The 27,786-nt window shown below is 44.2% G+C and overlaps 1 protein-coding gene across 3 annotated transcripts in view; it reads right to left on the bottom strand.

Moving 5' to 3' along the window:
- The window catches only part of LOC138570801 (uncharacterized), a 941,103-nt gene that overhangs the window by 296,928 nt on the left and 616,389 nt on the right, over nucleotides 1–27,786 (bottom strand). For all 3 annotated transcript variants that reach the window (XM_069649146.1, XM_069649147.1, XM_069649148.1), the window contains exon 8: nucleotides 10,795–10,847. In XM_069649146.1, the coding sequence (XP_069505247.1) occupies nucleotides 10,795–10,847 (53 nt within the window). The remainder of the gene's footprint in view (nucleotides 1–10,794; nucleotides 10,848–27,786) is intronic.

Genomic DNA, 27,786 nt, shown 5'->3' with positions numbered 1-27,786 from the left:
TGTACCAAGATTGGGCTACAGAGAATGATTAGAGCTTTTGAGGAATTCCTCGTAGAAAGAAAATTAGTAATCAACCCAAGCAAAACTACAATATTCTATGCAGGTAACAACAAAGTAAGGCAATCCTCCATGTCGTGGGTCTGCTGTGGTGAGAGAATTAGTACTCAAACATCACTGAGTTACCTGGGTTACATCTTTACTAGTGCTCATTCTTTTTTACGGTCCAAAAAAATGCAATGATGGTAAAAGACAGTCAACTAATCAAATAAGAGCAATAGAAAGAAAATACAGGAAATTCACTTTGGAACCCTGTATTAAATTCTATAGGTTAAAGGTTATACCTAGACTAACATAAGGTTTAGAATTTTGGCCCATTGAGCTTGGTCCATATATGAGCAAAATTGAATCAATGATTTGGCAGAAAATACTGTATTTTATCCCGAAATGTGTCACATTAGAATTAATAAAATATGAACTGGGATTACAATCCCTTCTCAGCATAATGTATACAAAGAAACTAACTCTGCTGAGGAAATGTTTAATGGCCGAAAAGGACATTCTTTATCACTTAAATGTAGAGGCAAAGGACACTTTTGTGGTAGCCTTGAAGAACAACTGTATGAAAATTCTCTCAGATATGGGCCTCTCATTAGCAACCCTGATGGGTAACCCAATAAAGGTCAAAGAAACAATTAAAGGGTATGATTGGATAGAAAACAATGTAGTAATTTTGACCTCTAGACTATAATGTCAAGCTAGATCATTTTGGAAATGGTCTCCAAGGCCCGAAGCATATCTAACAAAATATCCATCGAGAGCATACAGAAATATGACGATGCGCTTCAGGTTTAATGTCTTAAATACAAATCAGATTTTGAGTATGCATTATGATAAGATGTTACATCTTTGTCGTTTTTGCAAAGAAGACTCAATTGAATCATTATTACATCTGATCCTGGTTTGTCCAAATCTTCTGCAAGAGAGAATAAATCTCTTTGCAAAATGTGTTAAAGATCAATCTGAAGTAGATAGAGAAAAGCTGTGGGGAGAAATGCTACATGGGAACTCAGCCTCGCTAAAAATAAGGGTCATTGAATATCTAAACAAATGTATTTTCTCTCAAGTGAGGGTGTTTGCCTTAAATGCCTAGTCTCTAAACAGAGGGTGGGAATAGAGATCCACGATATTTTGAATGCTGCTGTAGTGACTATGTAGCGCATAATTTAGATGTTTAGATGTAAAGTGTCTGAAAATTGAGTTTAAATGTAAAAACTTGTAGATGTCATTTGAAAAGCTGTGCAAATGGAATAGAAATAATAAGAACATGTATTATATGAGCCAATTGAGTTGGATGAATTTAGGATTCTAATGTTAGGATGGAGTTTTATTTATGTACCTGCAATAAGTGTAAACATTTGCAAAGTACTGTTTATGGAATATTTTTATTTTTGTATATAACAACTGTTTTGTATTGAGTTGTGATTATAGTGAAATTTTGTACAGTTTTGTAAAGGTTTATATAAACCAAAACAATAAAAAAAAGAAGATGATCCTCTCAGGCAGGGGCAGGGCCGATTGCCATAAGACGCAGAGGGGCCCAGCTTTGGATGCAGAGGCTCAGGGAGTAGAGGGCAAAGCCAGGGCCTGGGGCCAGTGTGTCTGCCAGTAGGCAGGCAAAGGACAGCAGGGGCCAAGAGACTGGCTAGATGAACTTTGGTGGGGCTAAGGGCCCAGTAAAAGAAGAATGAAGGGGCCAAGGCTGCGAATAGGAGGGGCTTGAAGCCCATGACAGCAGCACCGGAAGGGTTTTGTAGCCCATTGCTGTGCGGTGAGGGGCTTGGAGCTTGCAGCAGTGTGACTCTGCTGATTGTTGTGAGGACTGGTGAAGGCATATGCAGTCTTACCTTGAGGCAAATGTGTTGGCTGATTTGAACATTGCTGCACTGGAGCTGAGCGGGGCACGGGTGTAGCTGGATGCCAAGCTGCACTGGGAGCTGAGCAGTGTGTGGCTGTAACTGCTGTTTCAGGAGGAGGCTCAGACGTTTAATTACGTGCAGCTGGAGACAAATGGGATTGTCCCGTTGGTGCAGCGGCGTGTGCCTGGTGAAGCACTGCACAACTGGAGGCACAAGCACTTTCTCGAGTGAAGCTGGTGGCACGGGGGGCGTCACAGTGACAGGCGACGATGGTTCAGGGAGCTCTGCCTTCCTCGGCGGCTCACATGAACTGGTGACGTAGTTGTAGAATGCCTTGGGGGATGGCGATGGCCCCGGCATATTGATGATGTCACGGGGGAGAATATGGAGCTGGTGATGAGCCGATAGAACACTGACTAGAGAGTTTGGAAGGAACGGCTCATTACTTGTGAGCTGTACAATTTCATGATACGGCCCACATTTCGAAGGCTGAAGGGAAGGAAGTTTGGAGAAAAGCACCTTTAGCGTGGCGTAGCGTAGGTACGTTACAGGTCTTGCTGAGACGGCAGCAGGAAACGCAATTGGAACAGATTGTTATGCAGAGCGAAGTCAGAACAAGTGTGTTTTCTCGAGAGAAGTGAAGAATTCCCAGGAGGGATGGCACTACAAATACGAAACGTGTCAAGTAATGGAGAACGGAAGCAATGTTTTATGGAGCCGTCGGAAAAATGGTGAACAATGGGAGTTGCGAATGACGAGATAATCAAAAGTAAGGCAATGCGACCATTAAGAGGAGCAAAATATGCCGGCGAGCAGTTGCAGCAATCAGGGTGATTACAGTGGAGACTTGGAATGTTGGTCGAGCGACCAGCTGGTGTAGGGCCGGGTCTCCAAAGGGTACTTTTATTTTAAATGTGAGCTGGTAGGAGGAGCCGCAAATGAAGACAAATTGTTTTATTTGTTTCTAGTTATGGTATAAATTGTATTGGTAGGGTGATGTGAGGCCTGTGCATATCCATTTTGATGACATTTGTGAGTGCAACTAATTTGGTGTGCAATGGATGGGTTTGGATGGCGTGGCCTCTGTTAGATAAAGAATTGTTGTGAGTTTATTACAAGGTACAATAGTATGCTTAAAAGTTAAATGTTGTATAACGAAATTTGTTCCACAGATGGGCCTTGAGAGCTTATTGTAGTGTGGACTGTTTAGGTTGAATAGTAGTTCAAAATGTGATTGGTGGAATAACACACAACCAACCTTTACTTTTGCAGTTGGGACTTTTATTAATGTTAGTAAACTTTAGAGGCTTAATGGTAGAACTTGTGTTAGTAGAAATGCTAAGTATTTAAATTGTTATGACATAGGAGAGAATTGTGTGGGATTTGTCAATGAGTATTGATGCTATGAGTGCGTAGTGTTGATGCGAGTGTGCTAATTTGAGCTCCCTCGCAGCAAAGTGTGTTGGCAACGGTTGGTGGTCTGAGGGACACAAGTGACATTTGGGGGTGGTGACACTAGCACCTTGGGTAATTATGTTGTTGGGTGTTGGAATACCCAGCCTGGTTTCTAGGAGTAAATGTGCGCAGCCAGTGAGTTGTGCGTATGGAGTGGATGTGAGGGAGCCGAGTAAATAATGTGACGCTGTGCGCTGAGATGTGTAAATGAGGGGCTGGTATGCCTGAAGTTGTTGAGTTTAGAAGGGTTTCTTGGTTGATGTTGATGGTATCTCTTCTCTACTGTGTAGAAAAGGGGAGAGGCATTATTTGGAGAATTAATTATCCCACAGGGTGAGGACGCTCTTAGGATTTAGGTGGGTGTGTGTAGAGTGTTTCTGTTTTGAGGTAAGAGATGCACACGCATTGGATGGTGTGTTTGTGAGTGCGTATATTTTGCTGGTAGATGTTGTTTGTTATTATTAAGGGGGGGGGGGAGATATGTAGTGACTATGCTTCCCCTGGACCCTGAGTTGAATGATTGGAATGTTGGAGTGAGTGACAGAGTGCAGCCTGTGAGAATGTTGTTGTATGAGTGGTGTTCTGAGTATGCCAGTTGGAGAGATGTAGATCGCTAGAGAGGATGCCGGTGCATGTTGCCCTTAGCTTAAGCGTGACTGACTTGATCTACTTGATATGATGTACAAGAACTACATTAAAGAAGCAACCGGTACTTGTCAGTCATCTTTGGCTGGACCCAGTCTTTACACCGTGCAGGTGAACGTGAAGAGACGGAGTCTGGCAAGTCCTCGGTTGCTGGGTTAATGAACTGCGCTCTGGCCTTGTTTCTTCATGAATTTTGGAATACCTGATTTGTCAGTTGCTTTGCTTCAATGGACCTACTTTACTAGATTTGGCTTGGAATTTAACCAGAACCTACTGGAAACTGAACCAGATTGCCACTAGGACTTACCAAATTGGAAACTTCCTTTCTGGTGTTACTTACCGGGGTTCCTGTTCTAGTTAGGAGAGCGGGGGCAGGGAGGAGGGAGACGGACTAAGGCAGTCCCTTAAACAAATCGTGTGTTCCTCGCTCCCTAGGTTTTTGTGCTCTGGTTCACCCGAGATTTGTTGTTATTCTTTCAACTATTGAAAAACAAATTGTATGTAGTACATGTTAATTATTTTAAATATTGTAAATATAGATTGCAACTACTTTAAGCATTTTAAGGTTTACTCAGGTAAGATGTCTAAAAGGAAAGTAAATTCGATGTCACTGAGGGAGGGTCCCAAGAAATTGTGTACATTTTTTGAGCCATTTCGGGACATTTATGCATTAATCACAAAAAGCCCAAGATCTACTGTCGGATACTGACACAGGATCACTAACTGGGTAACAACAGTCAGACAGTGAAGACAACTAAGACAATGAAGACGGCAAAAAACAAATTGTACTTAATAGTTATGAACAAGGAGAAAGAAGAGATTGCAGTGGGGGGCAGTGAACCACTTTGTAGACCCGCCAGTGTAGCATATATGGGACACCCCAACCCACAGAAGAAAGACCTAATGTCCATCTAACGAAGTGGAAAAAAGAAAGGGACAAGAAGGTGTGAGAAATTATGTAATCCCGTTTACCGGGATAGGCCCCTGTGCGCAAACTGGCAGTAGTAAGGGTGAAATGCATATCGCTACACGTATATGCATATTCCCTTTAGAAGCCCTGCAGGGCGATTCTGGAGGGATACAAGGTGTCAAACAGGGAGATGGCAGCAAGAGCGGATGTTCAGCTAGATAAACCACCAGACACCTGCGTAATGCTTGATGTAATTGCCCCCAGAATTACCTTGACTAATAGATATGACGTATTGGTGGTTAGCGATGCAAACGAGAACCGCAATATAGCAGGAGAAACTAGGGCAGACTCCGCGGACCAGCTAGACTATGTGGCACAGTTAACATCTAAAAACAGGCCGAAGGAGATTTTTCAGGCAGAGACACCACTGGAGAGGTTAATCCCTATGGCAGAGGTGATTACCCCTGTGGTTATAGACATGACTAGACCCGCCCCACCCAGCCAAATATGTACCTGCCAAAGAGGGGAACATCACGTTGTTACGTGAAATGGTCTACCACTGAAGGAAACAACAATAAGATTGTGACATAACTGCAAAGCCTGAGGGAATTAGTTAAACCGTTAACCGAGAAAATTGATAGATTAAAAATAGCTGAATCAGATGATAACAGAAGGACGACTCTAAGGGGCTCTAAAATCAATGACTTCGTGGGAAGGTTGTAGAAGGGGGATACCCATAGCGTGTACAGTAAAACTGAGGGACAGCAGGCACTGAATTCTGATGAGACCAGAAGTGGGAAATGGGGCGAGACTAGACCAAACAGCTTAGAGCTAGGGAGTAGGAATATAGAGAGAGGCACACAATTGTTAACTACTATAGAGGCCTCCGAGAGGCTTCAACTAAGTGGCAAATAATATAACTGGTAGGCCCGCTGGGAACTCCATTCGTTTGTTTGGGGTGAGGGGTGGGGCAGAGGAATTGGCAGCAGGGGGCACCATCCATATACATGTGCAATGTACCTAGATTAAAACCAGGCAATTTTGAAAATAACGAGGAACTGATCCAAAGGTCCATCACCTGGATGAGGCACGTGAGAGGGTGTGCCTCAATTATAAGGGATGATATCAGTCACTGCTTTCAGGGTACAATACCCTAAAGGACAGAAAACTACATGCAGATTCTTCTGAAAAACAGCCAACTGGTTGAGGGACTCCTTTCAATAGAACTTAAAACACATCCTCCAAAAGGGTCCAGGATCACACGAAGACCATTCAATCCCAACACTGGGGACTGCGGGAGGAGCTCGGGGAGGAATACAACAGGCAATCCGGCAAATCACTTGGGAGATGGTTTGGAGGGTGTGGACTGGCTGTTCCCCAAACATTCTGGTCAGGCAGCCCCTTCAGCCACTTTTTGTAGGCTGATAACTTGGACCATTTCTGGCTTGGGGAAGAATTTAGAAGACCCTGACTGGAATGAATTCATCCAAGGATTTGATCTAATGTGTCTAAAAGATGTGGGCACTAACCGTATTAGTGACACAGTGCTATAGCAGTTCTGCAGTAGCTGTGTAAAAACGTCCCAAAAGGTAGGCACAGAGGGGAACTACTGATTTGGGTAAAGACTGATTTGAACTGGAATATTGAGGCATATGATGCTGGCACACCATATCTCCAACATTTAATAATTACAACCCCCAGAGAGCCAAACTATCTTATTTAATATTTATAACCGGGTTTCACATCTCAATAGCCTGATATTAATGCAAGTTGAAAGCTAAATGGGAATCTCCTAAAGAAGCCTCTCCACTTATCCTAGCTATAGGTGACTTGATCCTGCAGTTTAAGGCATTGAGAGCGCTGTTTGATCTATGGGAAGAGCAGGAGTCTTCTTGGGATATCACTGCATTGATGGCAGATTATCCGGTGAAGACCCATAGCCAAGGAATTGAAACAGCCTGCATTCTAGACAGCTTAAATCTCAGAGCCTGTAATGGCCGAGTGGTCTCATAGCAACAAGCAAGGTACACCGTTTATGGACATAACGGATCATCAAGGATTGACTTTGTGCTAATAAGCTCCAGAAATTGGGCTTTGGTTGGCAGATTTGAAGTTCTACATCCATGTGAGAGCAACCATAACCACTTTCCTGTGATATTAGATGTTCTGTGCGATAGACCAATGGATCTGGGCTATCAAATAGTTCCTCCCAGATAGTTTAGCAGGCATGCTCGTCATTCTGTGAAATGGGCTACCATTGAAGGAAACAACAAATAGCCGAGCATTTATAGAGACATCATGAAAAACATTCAAGGAATTGGCCAAAGAGCAGGTCCAAATGAGATGGTGCTGACAGAATACAATACGCTTGTTCTTAACCTGTACTCTATGTTTACGAAAGTTGGTCAAGAAATTCACACTAGCAAAAAAGAGGATCTCTGATGAGGAGTGAAGGGAATCTAAGGCTGCATTAAAATTGTGCCTTAATGAAGTAGATAAAACTTGTCTCGGCACCCATAGAACCAACTATAAGAGGACATTCAATTGAAAAAGGAGCTGTATTACAGAGGAAGATGGAAGGAGCTGCAGGACGTTTATAAGAGGGGAGACTCGAGCACCTTTTGGAAATTGGTAGTTGGGAGGGATGCACGTGATAATTGTGGATTGCAGAGCAGTATTGGCCCAGATGTGAGGACCCACTTTGAGAATTAAACAGGGACACAGAGATAATTTCCTCTAAGGAGGACCACAACCTCCTCAATGGTGGGAAAGGTGTTACAACGAAGAGCAGGCAGTCTCTGCATCACAGATATTGAGGTCAAGGATGCTATATGTCAATTGGCAGGGGAAAAAGCTCCTGCCATGGATACAATCCCCATTGATTCATTCGAAGATGAGATACTCATATGGGGGCCAGTGTTATGCTGTGCTTTCAATGCTGTTATCAAACTGGGAACCATTCCAGGCTCTTGGAGGGAGGCAGAGATGGGGCCAATTTATAAAAAGATTGGCAAGGTTCAGCTGGGGAACTACCACTCAATTTCTCTGCTTGATGTGGCAGAGGAATTCTTCATGAATGGGTGGACACAGCTGAGATCATTACCCATCTGCAGGCAGGTTTTCAGCAAGGCATAAGCACCCTAGACCAAAGCTTTTGCCTATAGCCGATTCTGATGAAGTATACAGTTACTAGAAGAGAAGGACGTAGGTCTATGTGGTTTTTATAGACCTCAAGACTACTTTCGACTGTGTTTCTACAAGTCGTCTTTGGCAGGTTTTAGCCAGCAAAAATATATTGCAACACTTACTGACCATCATTCAGAATGTATACTCTGACAACAGGGCGGCTGTACGCTGGGGATTAGGAGAGGAGTTCACCACCACATTTGACGTAGATAAGGGAGTGAGGCAGGGTGGTTTCCTTGCCCCGCTCTTTTTCTGTATCTACATTAACGAGCGCATCAATGAGTTGGTTGAGCATTGCTTGGACCCACCTAGGCTGGATTCAGATACATATCCAGCCTGGTTTTCTAACTACGATGGTGTTTTGTTTGCAACTTCCCCCATGGGATTATTTGGCACACCCCGTTGCGCTTTGATACCAAATTCAAGGAATTGCGTTTGGTAATTAACAAGGGGAAAACAAAAGCTATGGTTTTTAGGCATATCATCTTGAAGCACACTAACCTGAACGCTGAAGTGGCTGGCCAAAGGCTAGACCAGGTCACAACATACGACTACCTATAAGGTTCTCGGAAAATGGTAACATCCTGGAATTTGCTTTTACGAAGTAGACTTGTACCTCTGAGGTGGAAAAACGCAAAGGAGCATGGCGCATACTTCTTAAGATTCACTCTTTCACTGGGAATAAGGCCAATTTGACTACAATGTTTCTACGCCATGCCTCTGCACCTTGATGTTGGCCCAAGTGATGGTCTTGAACAATGCCCTTCGCCCCCAAAAAGCTCTTGGACACACCTGTGGAACTGTGCTGCTTCCATATCTTCCTTAAAATAAGCAGATTTTCCAGATGGCAGCAATTTTTAAAGGTCTTTGCACTTAAAGGTTAGATCTTGTAAGATGCATTCCACCGTTTTAATATTTTTGGCATCATAGTCTTGTTGATCTTGTTGCGATTTCTGCTCCTGTAGGGCTGTCTTATTTGCAGAAACACACTCTTCCATGCACTGAATCACCCTTTGGGTCTCAGCAGCCCTTTTCACAAGCTCCGAGAGCGGTCTGATTTGGGTCTGGAAGGATTCAGTGAGTCCTTGGAATGTTTGCAGGCAATGTTGAAAATGTCTTCTTTGGTGATGGGAGAGGCCCGAGATGCTTTGCCAGACTTGTCTGTGAAGAGGAATGTCTAAGCAGAGTTCCTGGTACTCTGGAACCAACAGCCCACTCAGGTCCCACGGATTGTGTGATTTTTGCCATCTCCTTATATGGAAGATGACATGATAGCAGGTCAGCGATAACTACCAGCACGGTTCGCATATGGGGTACAATGCACAATTTGGACTGAGCAAAGGGTAGTACCATGAGTGGACCCAATAAAACAGACTGGAAGGGGGCCAAAGCAAGCATCATGATTAGGGTCAAAGTCGAGACAAGACAGACCCTGGAGGGCCTGGAGAGGCAGGTGTTGCACACCCCCAGCAATATCCCAATAACTGGTCAAAGAGCACTCTTCATCACAGGGCAAGCCCACTCAGCCCCCATGCGACTCACTGCCCACCAGGCAGAGCCCCGGGTTTGCCACAGGAATGCTGGTTGCAGCAAGTCCCATTGCATACCCTGTAGTTGTCCCAGTTTTCCTAAACACCTGCTGCCGAAAGCACCACAAGTCCAATATCAGAGGGTGCAATGTGTGTATCAAGAACCCACCAGACAACTCACTGAGGAGCACCGTATCCCCAGCCCTGGGGTGCTCCCCATCATGGAAATGTATATTGTAGTTTCCGTCTGGAATAAAGTGCTGATTTTATAAAGAACATATTAGAATTTCATTCCTCCAACTTGAACTCCAGCATCACAGCATCTCCAGAAGCACTGGAGAGTTGCTTCACAGTTAACTGAATGCCTGCATAGGTAAAAGGGATGTTATAATAGAGGACCTCAAACACCAGACATCCTCGGTGGATGTCTGCTGGCCACACACCCATTTTTAAAACATTACAAATAAAAACAAGTAAACCATAGATAACAAAAGAGTGCTATCCTGGTTTATATTTTCTGGTCTCTAAAATAATTTGAAATTTCAAAAAAGTGCACACAGGATCTACTTTTATCCATTACTTCACAAGCAGAAGCGTTTTATATAACCTTTGTTGACACACCCCCCCAACCATATTCAGCTGCCAGTCCAACAATCAATTCCATTATATACTGTGGCAGCAGAGTGCCAGTGTACGTCAAGTGAACTCTGTTCACTTGCCAACATATAAGAGGATTTAAAGTAGTGAACATTCAAAAACTCACCCGCTTGATACAAACCCATCGATAATATTGTTATAATCAGAAGGCTACTGATGCATTGCTCCATGGAAAGAAGCAGATATGAAACTAAACTACTCCGGATTACCTCTCGCACTAAAAATGAAGATCTCGATATTTGAGATGGACTACAGTATATGATCATGGCCGGTGAAGGCTTGCCATACATGAAAAGTATGCGTCAATCGATTTAAACAGGCTAAAGGATCACTCTCAAATCACACTGCCACCAAATTGATTCATGCAAAATAAACAGAAAATAATGGACATTAATACAGATACACAAGTTAAGCAAGATCATTTAAACTGCAGCACACCCAAGTTAAAGTAAACAAAATGCATATCAAACAAGTGCAATAACTTTATTTTGCTCACCTTTCTTGAATCTTGTCGCTTGCTTGACTTTTCTCGTAAACTTTTGCCTGAGACTGTAAAATTGAATTCAACGTTATAATCAGCAAAAACCGAACAGGAGACAATAAATGCATTTTACTAGTGACTGTCCGTTTTCTAGGGCAACATAAATGATCACTTCCCTCTGAAGTATTCCTTTGGAGGAACGAAGGACGTCAAAATTAAGTTAACACCAACACATCAAGTCAAACCAAATTGCCATAGTGACACATTCACACCAGGTCTGTTAAGTCATTTCGGCCTACATCTGCAATCTCCAGTGATTGGAAAGAACTTAAGTTGTGCATACCAATTTACTATAGTAAACACAATTACTTTACTTCCTGTAAATATAAATCAGAATGAAAACTATATCTAAAATCACACAAAAACATTCATAGCACCCCGCCCCCGGCACACGCAGCTATTCAGTTATGGACAGTAGTTCGTGTTGGAGGGATGACACTATATTAAAAAATATACTGTAAAATAAAAAACATTCTGACAATCATTCAAGATGATCCGTGCACACAACATTCAGTCGGGCCTCCTTCCAAGCGCAGAGGGGTTGGAGGAAGTAAATAACATTAAATGCCACCTTTCAATAATGCATCATTTAACAAAACCAACTCTTGTTGCAGATGCACTGCCACAATGAGATTTCTGCAGTTCATACACAAAAGAGCATGCTTAACGCTTCTGGTAACAACACTTCGGGGCATTCCTGAGATATTTGTAACTGCTGGGATTAAAGGTCTTGCAGGATTCACATTCTTCACCTGTGGAAAGGAAATATTGGGATGCATGCGAACATTAAAACTAGGAGGGCCGTGTAGCTTCTGACTGATAGAGATCTGTCCTCGGCAATCTGAGTCAGAGAACAGAGGGATTGAATCTGGTTATCCTCTTGTGGTATAGCGTTGACCAGAGTGTACCTCATTGCCCATAAAAATGTTACAGAAATGGCAGGTGTGAGGTTGGATTTCTGGATGTTTTCTGTGTCACCCAGTTTCTCAAACAGTTGAAGACGAGAATGCACTGCTGACTGTGACCGACACAGAAAAAAACATTTACCACCTCCTTATACAAGTCACGACAGACATGAATTTCCTGTGTATGGCATTGGCACAAAAGCCAAGCGCAGGGTCAACATGGGAGGTACTAATTATAGACGGAAATACAAACTACCAAGGTCTGTACATGACGTGAATCAAGAAGTGGTAATGCTTTGTTTTGTTGTATGGAGATGTGGATGTATAGAAATCCAGAAAGGATCTTCTATAGTTACACGTTTGGTATTATTTCACTAAAGAACATCATATAGAAGGCATGCTTGAGTTTTGACTTGTTAAGTAGTCTAAAGTCGTTAGATGGAAGTAAGCATGCCAAATGTTTCTGCATTATTAAGAGTTAATTTCTGAAGAGCTACTCCCGAGAAAAGAGGTTGATAAATTGAGTAGGAGAGCCACAGAGAGTTTAATCAGCAGAGAATGCAGAGAGCACCAATACGACGCTGCTGACGAAACTCCAGCAATTTAGCAATATGGAGTACCGATCTAGGAACAATATGTATTACTGGAGGGAACTGAGAAAGGGAATATGGAACGCTTTCTGGAAGAATTTATACCAACTCTCTATGAAAATAATGGGAACTTAAAGAACATGTAAGTGGAGAGAGCGCACAGGACAGCAACGCAGCAGCAACCCCTCTGCATGGTGATAATCGGACTCCAACAAAACCAATTTAAACTGCCATCAGCAGCGAGGTTCGATACAGTACAATGAGAGCAGCACGTCAGTCTATTCCTATCTTGTGGCATAGGACATCTTTTGAGCAGGTAAATAAATGTTATGTTATGTTATTGGGACTTGTACCGCCCACCGCTGCCATTTCCATCAGCGCCAGGCGCTCTGGTGGATCCAAAAAGGAAGGGGGTCGGGTTGGTTAGTGGGGTTAAGAGGGAAAAGCACAAGAGAGCTTTGGTCACTGTGCAATTTCTGTGTTGTATGCAAGTATTCCTCTGCGCGTTGGGTGTTGTGAGAATCTGTGTAAGATTGTTTGTAGTTTCAGTGTTTCATGTCTGAGGTTTGTGTCAAGTCGGTTATGTAATGAGGTGGATATGCTGAGTGTTCAAGGGTTAGAGAATTATTAGTAGGGTTGGCTGGAGCGGTTTGGGTTTGTTGCGATGGGTTGGCCCTTTCGCTTATTCTTGTTCCTGGTGTGTAGTGGTTAGCATTTGAGAGGTCCAGTCTCGTGGAGTTCTTTTGCGTTGTGGTGAGTGGATTTTTTGTTGCTCTTAAGTTTTCTTCAGCTCGGATTATTAACGAGCCATGTTTTGAATAATTTCATGAACTTGGTGATCCTCTTCTTTGTGGTTCCTTCGGGAGCCAGGTCGAGTTTCACTGCTATGTAGGAAAATGATGATCCCCAACATTTTTGCTTTGATTATTGTTTTTGTTCGACGTGGATGTTTTTGCTGGATTTGAGTGTTCGTGTTGGTTTGTAGACAGTGATTTTCCCCTATATGCTTTCCGCTCCTTGGCCGTGGATTGCTCTGTGTGTTATGCAGAGGTTTTGAAGAAGATTTGTTTTTAGTTTCAGCTATTAGGTGGCGCTGAACATGCTACATATAAGCCGAAACTATTGTCGTTAAAATAATAGCTTTAATATGAGAGCTTGAATAGGGGCTTTGGATGCAGGTTTGTAATGCTTTTCAATGAAGGTTGACATATGAGGATGGATATTATGTAGTTTGCCTATGTGTCCCTCCCATTTAACACTCATCATTAAATGAAATCTATAGGGCTTTCCAACCATCTCCTCCCACAACACAACTCTTTTTGCACTCTTTGGCTGAATTTCTACTGTGTGGTGAATTTGTCAGACATTTTTACTTCCAAAATGGAGGCCGCCATCTGTTAATGTTAATTAAAAGTTATTTCACTTGATTGATGCTTTTCAAAATTTTTACTGCATCTTTTAAGTTCTGTTCCATATGTTAATGTATTTGGTTTTCAAATTGTCCATATACTAGTTTGTGGGTGGTGTTCTAGTACGACATGATTGGCTGTGTAGTTAGTGATGTCAGGATAATGTTATTCATGTGATTGGATCGGTCGTCTGTTTGTACAAGGAAGCCATTTTGTTTTCTATATTGGAAGCAAAGTACAAGTGAGTATCAGGAGGTGAGCAGGGGCCTACTGTCTCTCTGGGTGAGGCCTGGCCCCCTTCAAGCCTAGCTTCCCTTCCCGAAGCTCTGCAGTGGTCCAAGGGAAGATATCCAGAAAGGCAGCAGAACAGTGGCTTGAGCAGAAGTCATTGCTCCCTTGAGTTTGCTGTTAACTTTGTTCCAAGTAAGCCTGAAGAAGCGTGTGCCCGCAGCATGCCATTAAATGCAGGGGTTTGTGGTGTCCACGTCTGAGGCTGATGAAATGAGCGCAGGTTAGGCGCTCCTCCTCGGCACACAGTGCAGTCATGGATCCCATAACGAGGCGGCTCCGTCGTGGAGTGGAGGTGGAAGCAGTGACTGCTCCGACCGCTTCAGGGGACAGGCGCATTTAAGAGCAGATACTTCGCAGCCCTGGTTTGACTTTTAGGGATGGGTCTGCAATAGCACTACAAGAATTCACAGAAAGACTTAATCACAACCGATTTGAGATTGAATTTACAGGAGAATCCAATGCTGATGCTATAAACTTTTTAGATCTCACCATCTATGTTAAGGAGGATCACCTTGAAACTAGGACATTTCGCAAGCCCACGGAAGTGAATTCGGTGTTTACATGCACACAGTTGTCACCAACGCACCACCATCCATAACATCCCCTATGGCGAATATATTCACGCAAGAAGGAACTGTCAAGATGATCAAGGATTCAAACAAAAATGTAAACTTTTGAGGAGTAGATTTAAGCAAAGAGGTTACCCTAATAAGTATCTACAGAAGGCTTTTGAAAGAACTAAGAACTTGCGACAAGAGGATACACTGATCACCAGAAAACGTACAGAAGATAAACAAACGAAACTCATGTTTGTAACGCAATATAATAAAGATCACTAACTAATCAGAAAAACCCTAAAAAAACACTCGTACTTACTACAATCAGACGAACATTTGACCAAATGTATTGATGGGAATCCGAGCATTATTTTCAAGAAAGCAAAGACCCAAAGACATGGCTGACCAAAATGGAACCAGGCTTCAGGAAATGTGGCTTCTGCACAATGTGCACATTTGCAGAAGACAAAATCAAAAGCCTGGAGGGCCATAATGGAAAAACATTTTTGATTAAACAAATGATCAATTGCAGAACAAAGTACGTTGTCTATGCTGTTAAATGTACATGTAAAAAACTGTATATAGGTAGCACCAAAAGAGCTTAGAATTAGAATTCGAGAACATCTTGCTAAAATTGGTAGTCAAGAACCGACCCTACCCCTGGCAGTGCATTGGCAACAGAATCACCAGTTGGACAATAAGGCCGACATACAGTTTATTGGCTTAAAGCATGTTACTATGAATAAGAGGGGATGAGATCGTGTATGCGCATTACGCCAAGCAGAAGCTAAAATTATTTGTTTCTTTAATGCAACGGTACTCTGGTTAAATCTCGACACAGAAATTGTATCATTTTTATAATGACTTGAATGCATTTAACCTCATCATGTGGTTGAAATCAGTTGGAAATGTGATTTCAGATTTGTGGTGGTATAGGCATTGGCAGATATACATTTTGGCATAGCTGGAAGGGGACTTACTGTCTCAACTATTGCAACAGTACTCATTAATAGCGGCATGCACTAATATGTTCTCTTTTTCCTAAAACATGTTTTCGTTACAGTTCTTTAATTGGATAATTTCTACTAGATCCGTTTTATATTAAGCAGTAACACAATGTCCGTGTTAGCACGCACTAACCAGTGTGCCTACACGATTAAGGTAATTATACAGCAACTATGAAATAGCACCTGTATTTAGATGTCCATCAACAGAGGAATGTAACTATTGACATATTCGGTAATTTCACTTTCCTAATGATTAAATGAGTTAATTCAGACCAAGATAAACAGTATAATGAACTTATAGATATACTCTAAGTAATAGGGCTAAGCGGTACATGGTAACAATCAAACGAGTAGCTAAATGAGTTAATTTAGGCAACCGCAATCAGAGCATGCAGTTTAGACTGCTCGCGCGCCTGTTGCAAAGCAACAGAGCGAAGCAACAGCGTTGGCGTCGGGTAGCCATGGGAACCTTTAAATTAGGTTCCAAGATGGCGCTCGACTGAACGAGTGCAGCCGACGCAAGAGATTTCTGTTCCTTCTAAGTGGCTTTTGCTGTCAAGGCATACCGGTGTTCTCACAATAGGATGTTTAAAGATGTGGGGACATGTAATGGGCAGATGATGATAGTTTTGTTTCGGATGAGACGCATTATTGCGATTGAATTGAACTAAAACATCATGTATTGGAGGTAGAATACTGCATTGGTATTATTTCGAACAAACTGAGACGCTTAGTTTAATCTATGGTTGTTTCCAGCATGGATTATGGAGACTAACAAGAGCGCAGTATTATATCTTATATAATGGACACGCACATTGAAATGTAAATTAAAGAATAACAATATTGAGAGGACATTTTGTCAAACATAAAACACATGTAGTTAAATGTACTTTTTAGTGCACTACTTTTTATATGGAAACTAACTAGAACGCAACATTGCACCTTACAAAATGGAGGAGCAATGCAGCGTTTGCATTACTATCATAATATAACATGCACAATGAAAAGTAATTGTTTGAGCGCAACAATATTGAGTGCAATCTCTTGAAGTGTAACAAGAAGAGCCTAAAGAGAATTTTAGATCTTTCTCTCGGGAATTATATAGATATGAATGGGATTTGACCCAATATACTATTGCTGAATGAGAAGTCAATGACCCCTGGTGTGGGTAAGTTTTTGACAAGAATTAGCCGTGGTTTCTTACTGTACATTATTGGGATAGGACAACCGAGACTAATGCATTCATTTTCTTTTGTCTCTTGTTTTGTTTGTATGTCTATCCTCCTTACCCCTCCCCATATAACCAATATTATTATCTTTTTTTGTGTGTTTTTTTCTTTTGTTTTTTTCTTTTTACAATTGACCAATGAACTTTTGTGATCTGACAATTACACAATCGTATTGTTGCATTTATACCATGATATTGAAAACGTGTTTACTGTTTTGTTTTTATATCTCTGCCTTGAATGTGTATGATGAAATACATTTGTGCTGTTTATTTAATTTTGCACCAGTTTTGATTACACCAGCCCTAATTTGAAAAAGGCAGTTAGGGGCCGAAACACGTATAAATAGAGGGCATTTATCTCACTACAGTTGAAATTAAAATTCATGTTGCAATCACCACTAACAAGGCGCTTTTGTCCTGGATCGTTTTGCATGCCTCGGCATACTAGTTTTACTATTTCTTACGGGTTTTCCTGTGGCTCACCGTCGGTCCAGTGACTAGCGACATATCAATACCTACAAGAAACAGAGGGGTTATTCCTGTCCCCACCCAAGATTTGGTTACAACCATATTTCACTTTCAATTAATGCTGAATGAGTCGCCCAACGGAACAGCTGTTACTGTAAGCCCAGTATATTTTTGTCCCTTTGAATTAGTTCCCTCCATTTCTCTGCTGTGAAGACCCCTTTCAGTCTGAGATGGAGGAGAACGGGCAGCTTTCCAATACCGAAACCAGTCTCCAGCTCCTGGATCCCTGTGAAGTGCCCCTTCACCCACAGTTGACCGACTCAAACCACTTCTGGCATCTCTCCGGCTCAGATATCTCATCCCTCACAGGGGGAGCCCAAATGTGACTCATTGGTGAAGGCCACGTGGTGACTCCCCGCATTCCAGCTTCCTTTCTTCAAACATCCCAATAAACCTCAGGGATCAGGTGTTCCCCAATTATCCTCACGGTCCGCTCTCCCTTGGGACCCAGAAGCACTCCCCCACCGTTGCTGAACGCAAGTGATAATTTTCAAGATAAACCTACTGTTGTCAGGGTCCTCCCGCAGGTGTGGTATCATTGCCCTCACCTGGGTGGCTTTATGATACGATATTTTATTTGTATCACGCTCGTACACAAGTGTTTCAGAGTGCAACAAGGCAAGGGAGGGGGAAACAGGGGAGAACAATACAACCATCTTACTAGGCCCAGTGACATTGAGAACGTGCAAGTGCATGGGAAAGGGGAAATGAGCATGGAAGGGGGAGAGTGGAAAGTGCAGAGCTGAGGAGAACAGATAAATAATAATAAATACAAATAAATACATAATGAAGCAATAACAGGGGTAGTGCGGTCAGCAAGTGGCATAAGCTGTGTTTACGGCAGCAGAACTGGGTAAGTCTGATAAGTGCATAAAAGAAAAATGGGGTGTGGGGGACTGTGGGGGTTACAGATACAGTCCCCAGTGCGAGGGGTGGCCAGGAGGCAGTGCAAAAGGGTGGCAGGGTGAGCCGGTACCTGGGCCCGGGGGACAGAGGGTGGCCAGGTGCACTGTGCCAAGAGAGCGGATCAGCAGGGCAGAGGGGGAGCAAAGGCAGATGCAAAGAGGAAGGTCTTGAGGTGCTTCCGGAATCGGAGATGGTTCTCCTCAAGTTTTAGAGAGGCAGGGAGGCTATTCCAGAGGGAGGCCCCAGCCGAAGACAGAGAGCTCCCCCCAGGTTGTTTCTTTGAAAAATTACTGACCCTGAGGGAGTTAGAGGTAGAGAAGCAAAAGGGCTCAAGAGAGGAGATATTTGCGTAGGGATAGCTGAAGGTATTTTGGGCCCAGGCCCCAGAAAGCACATCATCAGGTCCGGCAACCCTACCCTTCCCCGATCTTTGGCCAGTATCAGGGCATCATATCCAACCCTCGGCTTCTGGTTTTGGCATAGAGACCATAGCATCCAGGCCTTAGCCTTACACTAGCGGTCCTCTGGCATCCTTATGGCTAAGATCTGGAACACTTTAATTTTCAGGACATTCATCCTCTCCATCCATGAAATGTGTCCTTTGCCCCATTCCACTATTTCGCTATAAATGTGTTAAACATGGGTGAATAATTAGCCCCGCTCAGGTCCCCCCGGTCTAACTGTATGCTTTCCAGCTGAATCTCCATTCCCAGGGGCCTGAGTCCATCCCCTGCAAAAGGAAATATGACTGACTTTCCCTTGTTGACTTTAGAAGCGCCTGTACTCCTCTATTAAATCCAAGGCCGCCTGAGTTGAACTATGTGGGTTCACCAGGTGCAGCAGGACCCCATCTGCATAGAGCCCTACCTTGAATTCCCTATCCCCCACCATGATGCCCTCTACCTGGGGCGCCCGCTGCAACCGCTCAGCGAGTGGTGAAAGAGGGTATACTTGCCTCGTACTCCTCCTCAGGTTGATGACCTGCGAAAGTCTCCCATTAGCAGCCACCCATGCCACCCGAGACGAATACAGTACCTGCTCACCAAACCCATACTTATGCAATACTCGTCAGAGAAAACTCCAGTATACCCTGTTAAACGCCTTTTTGGCATCGAGGGGACCCAGTGCTGAGTTACCCTCTCACTTCTTGCAACAACCTCCATCAAATGCAGTGTTTTACATAATGCATCAGCCCCCTGTCTGCCCTGGATAGCACCCACCTTGTCCGAGTGCACCAAATGTGGCATGACGCCCTCCATTCTGGTGGCAAGTACCATGGTAAAAATATTGGCATCCACATTTAGGTGGGATATGAGGCAATGTGACTTACAGCTCCTGGGGTCTCTCTCCTTGCTTTCGGGATCACTGTTATCAAAGCCCTACCAAATGACAGAGGTGCCTTCCCCGTGGTCAGGATGTGATTGAACAAATTTGCCACCTGAAAACATTTGATAAAACCCTGCTGTGTATCCATCGCCCCCCACGGCCTTCAACCCTCGAATCGCCATCAGTACCCTCCTTCTGGGTAATCGGCCCATCTATATCTTCCTTCTTACCCTCGTGCAGGACTAGCAGAGCCACCCCCCATTTCCCCCTCTTCAACCATCCTTTCTTACCCATAAAGTTGTTTGTAGAACGTGGCGAATTCCTGCAAAATGTCCCCTTGTGGTGGAGTGTAGTGATCTCCCCCGCATCTTCCACTGCAGTTATCCAGCGATCTGCTCGCTGCCACCGCAGCCTCGACAACAGCAATGCGTCTGCTTCATCCCCCTTTTTATAGTATCGCTGTCGAAGTAACTAAGTTGGACACTTCCATCTCCACCTCCAATTCCAATTCCTTCAACTGCTGCTGTTTCTCCCTCGATAGCTGAAGCTTATTACTGTCCACTTCCCCTACACTCGACGCCCCAGCCTCCAGCTCACGAATGTCGCCCCTCAGCCTTCCCCAACAGGGTCCCAACCCTTTTCTTAGCCGTGCCTGCTCGTATGAAGAGGCCTCTCCACGTTGCCTCTGTGGCCTCCCACACGGTTCCGAGGTCCACCGCCCCATTATCGTTAAACCTGAAGAACTCCTCCATTGCGGTCTTCATATTTTTGCAGTGTCATAAGGAGTCCCTTGTTCGAAGGCCCACCAGCGGAATTCTCATATCCACCATATCGTGATCTGACCAACTAATGAGGATAAGCTTGTTACCCGATCCCCTTCTAAGGTGCTGCTGCTGTATGAACCAGTAATCAATCCGCGTCCCAGAGCCATGAGCTGAGGAGAAAAAGGTATAGCCCAAGTCAGCCAGGTGACATCCCCTCCACACGTCAACCAGACCCTGCTCTGTCATATAACTAAGGAAGCATCGCCCCTCCTGACAGACTGCCTCCTCCACTGTGTTCCATGTGCCGGTCTGCCCGCATATTCAAGTCCCCTCCCCAACAGTAGCAGTCCCATACTCCGTCTGAGCATCTCCCCCATCACTTCCTGCAAAAATTGCACTGTCCTATGTTCAGGCAGTAAATCGTGGCCAAAGCCTCTTGAACACCTACCCAATCTGAGCCCCCGGAATGCGCCTTTTCTCCCCCTGCACAAGCCTCGTCTCTAGCACCACCAGTATGTCCAGCGCCCTATTGCAGAAATCCCTGCCCTTCAACCATCGCTTGGTGGGTGAGTTGAAGCCTTAACATTTAAGATCCCCACCTTGAGCGCGTCGGCCCAGCCCCCTCCATCAGTGTACACCATTTTGGTAGCTCAGCCCACTTCCCGACCCCTCTATTGCAAAATAGGTAAGGAAACCCAACTGCTCCCAACACTCTCTAAACTACCCAGAGCCCTCTCCCAAATGATACCACCCCTCCCCACAGCTCTTCCCCCCCTAGAGACCTCAGCCTCTCACTGGAGACGCCCACCATTTGATGCCCCCCACCGCCCCCCCCCAAGGATAACCTGTGCCTCCCCTGCCGCCTCCCTTACCACCTCTGTCCCCCCCCCCCGATTAACTTCAGCCCCTAACCAATCGGGCAACACAAATACATTCATAGCACAATACTGCTTGTAGCCAGTTCCTGTTCATTTTAACGGTGGTGATGTATTGAGATTCTTGTACTTCCTACACCCAGCATCATCCTCTTTGTGAGGAAGCCATTCTACTGACCCACTTCAGCCAGGGTCCCACCCATCCTCACCCACAGCCTCAGCAGCGGCGGCCTCCTCCTTCGGGATGACTTATTAAAGCCCTACCACACGACGGAGGTGCTTCCCCCCGCCCCCCTCCCCGCCATGGCGTCCTTCCCGCTCTGCGCCCCTTCGTGATCCATCGCTGGCGTTCTCTGGTAGCGGTGTAGAGATTGGATTCCCGTGGTCTCTTCCTTCTCCAGGTTGGCCAGGGCCAAGACCTCGTCCTGCGTCTCGGCACCCCCTTCACTGGACTCAGACCACTTCTGTGCATGGGAAGTCTCTGTGGGCCCCTCCAAAATGGCTCAATTACTGGCTCACCACCTTCTGCCGGCGTAGCTCGCCCTTGCCTGCTCTCCTGTCAGGTGCTCTCAATGTGGCGGGTGCTGTAGTGCCCGGAGGGAGCCCCCGCGATCAAATCCTTTGAACTGCTCACAAAGCTTACCAGTGTCTCCCGAGTGTTACTCAATTGCCCAGGAACAAGAGCGACCTCCACAGGGTAGTAAATCATGCTCTCCGGGGTGGGGGATCCCTGCCGGGGCTGGCCACTTGTCAGATGATCTCTTTGTTCCCTCATGGTGTAGTCTGTGGAGGTAGAGCACCGGTCCCCAGGTAAGGCACCCTCTGCCACCTCCCTGGCATCACCCTAGGCCCCTGAGGGCACTCAGTCGGGCCACCTCTGACATCCAGGCCCCTGTACACATCAATGTCTCTTAGGTCCGCCCCCAGGACTCACCCAGATCTTCCCGATATCTCTGCTGGCAGGCTGCGGCTCCTTAGGCTGCTTTATCCTTCACTCTGCTGTGGGTCTACCACGCCTCTGCCGACTGCTGTGTCCCTCACTTTGTTGCGGGCAGCCCGCAGCTCAGTCAGCTGCTTTATCCTTCTTACGGCTGGCCGCTTACTGTCATTGGGGTGCTTCCACACTCCTGCAGCACCTTCATTTGATCTGGGGCCGTAGCAGGGACTCGCCCAGGTCTTCCCGGCGTCTCTGCTGGCAGCCTGCGGCTCCATAGGCCGCTATATCAATTACTCCACAGACTGCTGTCTCTCTCACTCTGTTGCGGGCAGTCCGTGACTGTCAGCTATGTACTTCTATGTACTTCCCATTGCTATGTACTTCCCATGGCTTGCTGCTTACTATCGTTGGGTGGCTTCCACATCCATTTGACCTTCCATATAATATTTAACATGTTTTATGGTTTCCATAAGGACATTTGGCTATATTTGTAGATCTATATACATGATTCTTGAAGTGGAAGAGCAAATTGCATGTTTTATACATTTTCAAAATGCTGTTATTCAGCTTGGTCTTCAGTTCTGCAAATCAAAATTCATTGCTTCAAGGCAAATTAGGAAAAGAAGGGTAAATCACAAACCAGTTTTTGAAAAAATAAGTTTAGAAGTTATTTTATTGATATTACATTTTGAGGTTGTAATTCATATACTCTGTATGTGTGGTATAAAGTAAGCATGTTTTTTTCATCGATTAGAGGACTAAGAGGAGCATGAAGACTTGCACAACAAACTAATGCCGTCACTTGGAGCGGCTACATTTTGAGGCTCATCGTGGTCCTCTCAAGATTCACAGTCATGATGCAAATTTCCATTGGGACGAATTTGAATGGAATATCACCAGTGACCCATGGAAAGTAACCATGGATCATTGTTACAGTACACAAAGTCACCCAGAAGAGAAAGACAACACATAAGATGTTTCAGAATTGCTTGCAGACCCGCTCACACAATCCACACCATCTCAAAAAAAATATGTTACTCTAAGAAAGAGACCATGTTCCCTGTTTCTCCAATTGTTGGGGAGAATTCTCTGTTTAGGCTGAATTTCCTAACTTAGTGAGTCCCCCAGCAGCTTTGCTGGATTTCTGGAGTTTGTTTTTTTCTCCTGCAAAGAGTGAGACTCTTTCTCCCACTCTTGGACATGATTTGTGGTGTTCCTTTGAATGTTAATGTGTTTTATGGGCCATGGGGTCTTTTACTCCATAGGGTCTCATGTGTTTTTTCTATGTGTGTTACACAGCACCCTACGTGCAGTAACACAGGCGTGTCATAGTGACCCCCCACCATATACTCCATACTCCATACCCTGGAACGGAATATTGTCTCCCAGGGCATGTAAAGTTACCATTGGCTTTACTAGTCCCAAATTACTAACAGAACCAATACAAACCATCATATTGTGGACGTACTGGTAGGGGCAATTCGATTGCCCCTGGGTCTGTTGTTCGAAGGGGAACTGTCCCGTCCCCCCTTGTCGAGTTTTGGCTGGTGGCAGTGGATACTTCTTTTTATATTCAACCGCGAATATCTCTCTATGGGATTTTCCCATTGTTCGAGGCTAATACTTTTTTAACATAGCCTCTAACATACCGCCAGTTTATTTATTTAATACTAATTCACCGGTTGGTATTTTCTGCCAAAACTCGGTTTTAAAATGGCGTTTGTGTTCGCTCTGTAACTCCAAACCAAAGGTCGAGCCCTTTGTTCCACTTTTGGCAGGCTTTTACACAGAAGCCCTCCAAAGTGGTGCCACTCTGTCTGGGTACCACAGGAGGTGTGGGAGGGGGTGTAGGCACCTTGGACTAAGTTGCCTTGCCAACCCAAGTCACACTCTTGCGTGATTGGCCCAAGTGGTGAGCAACCCCGCTCACCACTTAGCATGTTTTATTGACAGCTAGGCTGAATGAATGGGGGTTTTCTGCATAAAAGCAGGGCTTTGGGGACTGGAACTTCAGAAGTCGCCACAGGACCTGAAAATCCGACGAGGGAGAAGCTGAGCCGACCTGCTACGACACCACCGGTGGTGCCCTGCTGAACCGACTCACCACTTCCCAACGACAGAGGAGATCTCCCGGCTGGAGAGTCTTCTTCCCTTGACTGGTGGGCACAACCAGTTTACCTTCTTTTCTCGCATCCCAGGACGTCTCGTGGTCGAATTGCCCACGCCAAGCATCCCGGCAACCGGATAGCCACTTACCACTGGACCGCGAATAAAAGGACCGCTCCTTTTCATTGAGAACTCTGCGGCTGGTTTCTTCCCTGGCAGTGCAACGGACTCCTGTTTTCCTCCACGACGAGATCCTCTCTTCCCCCGGACGAAGCACCGACTTGCACCCGCTGCCAGGAACAACGGCCCCCGCTGGAGCGTTCTCACCATTTTAAGGTGCCGTGTCCGCCAGGCCTCCCTTTCTAAAGATTGCTACAAGGTAACAATAACCCCTTAACCTTCTGGACTGGGCTGGCCGCCTGACCATCTAACTGGTCCCTTTCTTTTGGTCCAACTCTTTCTGAACCTTTTGCGAGACTTTTGGGCACTTTCAACCGTGTGACCTTGGACACATTTCGTCCGCAGCCTCTTAAAGTGGGTCCAGGCTTTTTGACTTTACGGTTTTAACCTGTCTTCTTCTCCTACTGTGTTTCTCCGAAAGTGTTGGGATCTGTTTCTATCTTTGTGCTGCCTTTCTCTCCCTCTTAAACCGATTGATTAGAGTGCCATCTTCGTTAAGCGCTCACCGCTGTCTGAAAATAAGTGTTGCTTTACTTAAGACTTGTCTAATAATCGTTGAAGGGAGCGTATATCCTTTAGTGACCGTGTTTTTGAACTGCTTGAGATTAGTGCCAGTGTGTTTAACTAGATGTGGTTTTAAATAAATAATTATATCTCTTTTACACCAAGCTCTGGTCAGTGTTTGCTTGTTCTACTGTGTTCTTTTGACCTATTGTGAATACTCTGTATACTGCCTAACTCTTCTTGAGAGAAGTCTGACTGCTCAGCCACAGCTACCAGGTAAATCTGGGTGGTACAGACTGCTACCAATTGGGTTTACTGCCAACCACCTGTAGTCTTTTGCAGTGGTCCCAGAGGGAACTGCACAGGTTTCTGCCTAACACCAATACATACAGAAAATCTGGAAATATCACACAGTAGTAACTGAAGCATCTTCACAACTGATAGAGGATTGTGCTCATGATCCGGACTTCACTCTTCCAATTGGAGGACTTGTCCACCCACTATGGAATCGGAAACCAATGTACTGCAGGGCGGTTGGCTATTAGGGGGAGACAAAATACATTGTATTCGACTACTACATGATCGAGATTATGAAAGTTATAAAATGTGAACATAAATTAAGTAGGATGATTTGTAGGGAGCCATTGGTTAAGTTTACTCGTGTAGTCAAAGACACCAACCTGAATATCAAGGGTAGCTGTGTACACCTTCATAATACATTTTCATGGTCTGCTCTACCGATAGTTGGAAAAGTGCCTGCTCGAAATGTACTTTGTTGATCTGGTTTGTTGTTTAGCGGAACATTCAATACAATTTCAGGTTTCTCTAAATTTGTGGGGCTTGAGTTCCTTGCTAAAACCCGACCTACACATATAAAAAATGTCTAGTTCCCTGCTATTAGCCAGACCTGGACACTCAAACATATCAATGGACAATGCTCTTGCTGGCAAAAGGCTCAGGCTTACTAGTGATGGACAGTGTGACCGTCCTGTTTTTTCTGCTCAATAATGAACTTACCACTTCCAAGACATGGAGAGCAAAAAATAGTGAGCTCAGTCGTCGTACAAGTGTCTGAATGTACATCTTCTGTTGCCATCGAAAAATATGGATTCATTAAATTGATTGGACTTCTGTAATCCAGAGGAATGCAAATAGACTTGATAGCCACTGCCAGGCACATAGGACTAGCAAAGGCAATGCTAGAGCAGTTCCTACACACAAAACATCAGTATGATATATGGCACGTCCCAAAATCAATTTCTAAAGAAATTACAGCTTCTGGTAAAAAAAATAAAAGGCTACAGAAAACATTTTTGAGTTGGTCACAGTCTATCAGCAACCATCTTTGGTAGTGCCCAAAAACGTGATGGATCGATAGATATTCTGTTTGAAAAACGGTGTTCAATGTTGCACCATTGTTCAAACATACAATCTTGGGAATAAAACAAACATTGCCACAAATGTGCACATGGACCATTGAGCAAGCAGCAGTTGTGCAAGAAAAGGTTGTTGGTGCCAGGCTCCCCTCTTACATAGAACTTGAGAAGATTGTGAACGACAAAAGTCTTTCAAGAGACATGAGGAGATTCTGAATTCTGCCACACTGGAGATTTGGAGATGTCCCATAAAATGTACAGGCCTAAAGGTTTGCATTTTGGCATAAACGGTAAGAAGGCCAGAACAAGTCTGGCACACAATAACGTTGATAGGGCACAAGCAAACCCTGCAGGAACTTTCAGGATGCTTCGTTACAACAGGGAGATTACAGAAAAAAGCAAACAGTGGGTGGCAAAGACAATATTCCAGCAGATGGATTTTTTATTTGTTAAAGATCTGTCATTGAATGTGCTGGCTATGCAAACGCATGCAATTGCTCCAGATTGTGTTGCTATGACCCAGTCTATGCCACAGACCATTGCAAAATAGGTGTGTCCTCCCAAAATTGAACTTGATCAAAGGGTGACTTGAAGATTCAAATCATGTGTGGCTGCCTTCACAATTTTTAACAAAGCCAGTTTCAAGCTTTTGACCAATGTTTGGAAACTGTTTTGATTGCAAGTCATGTACTATTCCATTTTTTTGCAATGTAATTGTTCAATAATTAATTTTTTAATTAATTCTTTGTTAAGTAATCTTACTAGATAGGCATTAAAAGTTGAATTTTCTTAGGCTTTTATTTATTTACCTCAATATCATTTATGTATATTACAACAATAAATGTCAATTTGATTATTTTAAGTATGTGACTTTCTAAGTCATTGTAAAGTCTTTTTTGATTATATTTCTACAAACTTATGATTTTTTATTCTCAAGCAATTTGTAAATAGTCTCTGCAAATTGTATATTACGAGAAATAGAACATCCACAGAAAGTAAAGCAATCACATAATTGAATATTTTAAATACCACAGATGCAAGATGTACTATTAAAATTGTTCAAATGTGTCTTGTACACAGGACATGGATTGACGGAACACTAACTATTGTGTTGCACAAGGAATTGCATTGGCTTGCTAGTCAAAGATAAATATTTAGCAACAGCCACTCAATATAATGAACCAGCGTTCATGATGTATACCTCAATATCATTTACCCTATTTTACATACACCACACCATATGGTATTCTTCCCGTTCTAGGAGAAAATATTTTTTCTTAAGATCTTTTATCCTAAAAAACGATTTAGAAAGATCGCTCCGTGACCGGACAGAGCGGTCTTTCTAAATGGAACTGTCAAACAGCTGCCGCACACGAGTGCGCACATGGTCGACAGGCACTTCTGGACCCGGAAACGCAGGATGAGGAGAACGGGTAATTGTGTGGGTGCGGTTGTGTT

The sequence above is a fragment of the Ambystoma mexicanum genome, chromosome 1p, assembly GCF_040938575.1.
Source record: "Ambystoma mexicanum isolate Mex_15411 chromosome 1p, UKY_AmexF1_1, whole genome shotgun sequence".
NCBI classification, from domain to species: domain Eukaryota; kingdom Metazoa; phylum Chordata; class Amphibia; order Caudata; family Ambystomatidae; genus Ambystoma; species Ambystoma mexicanum.
The sequence above is the reverse complement of the archived record's forward strand: the minus strand, read 5'-3'. Positions and strand labels throughout refer to the sequence as shown.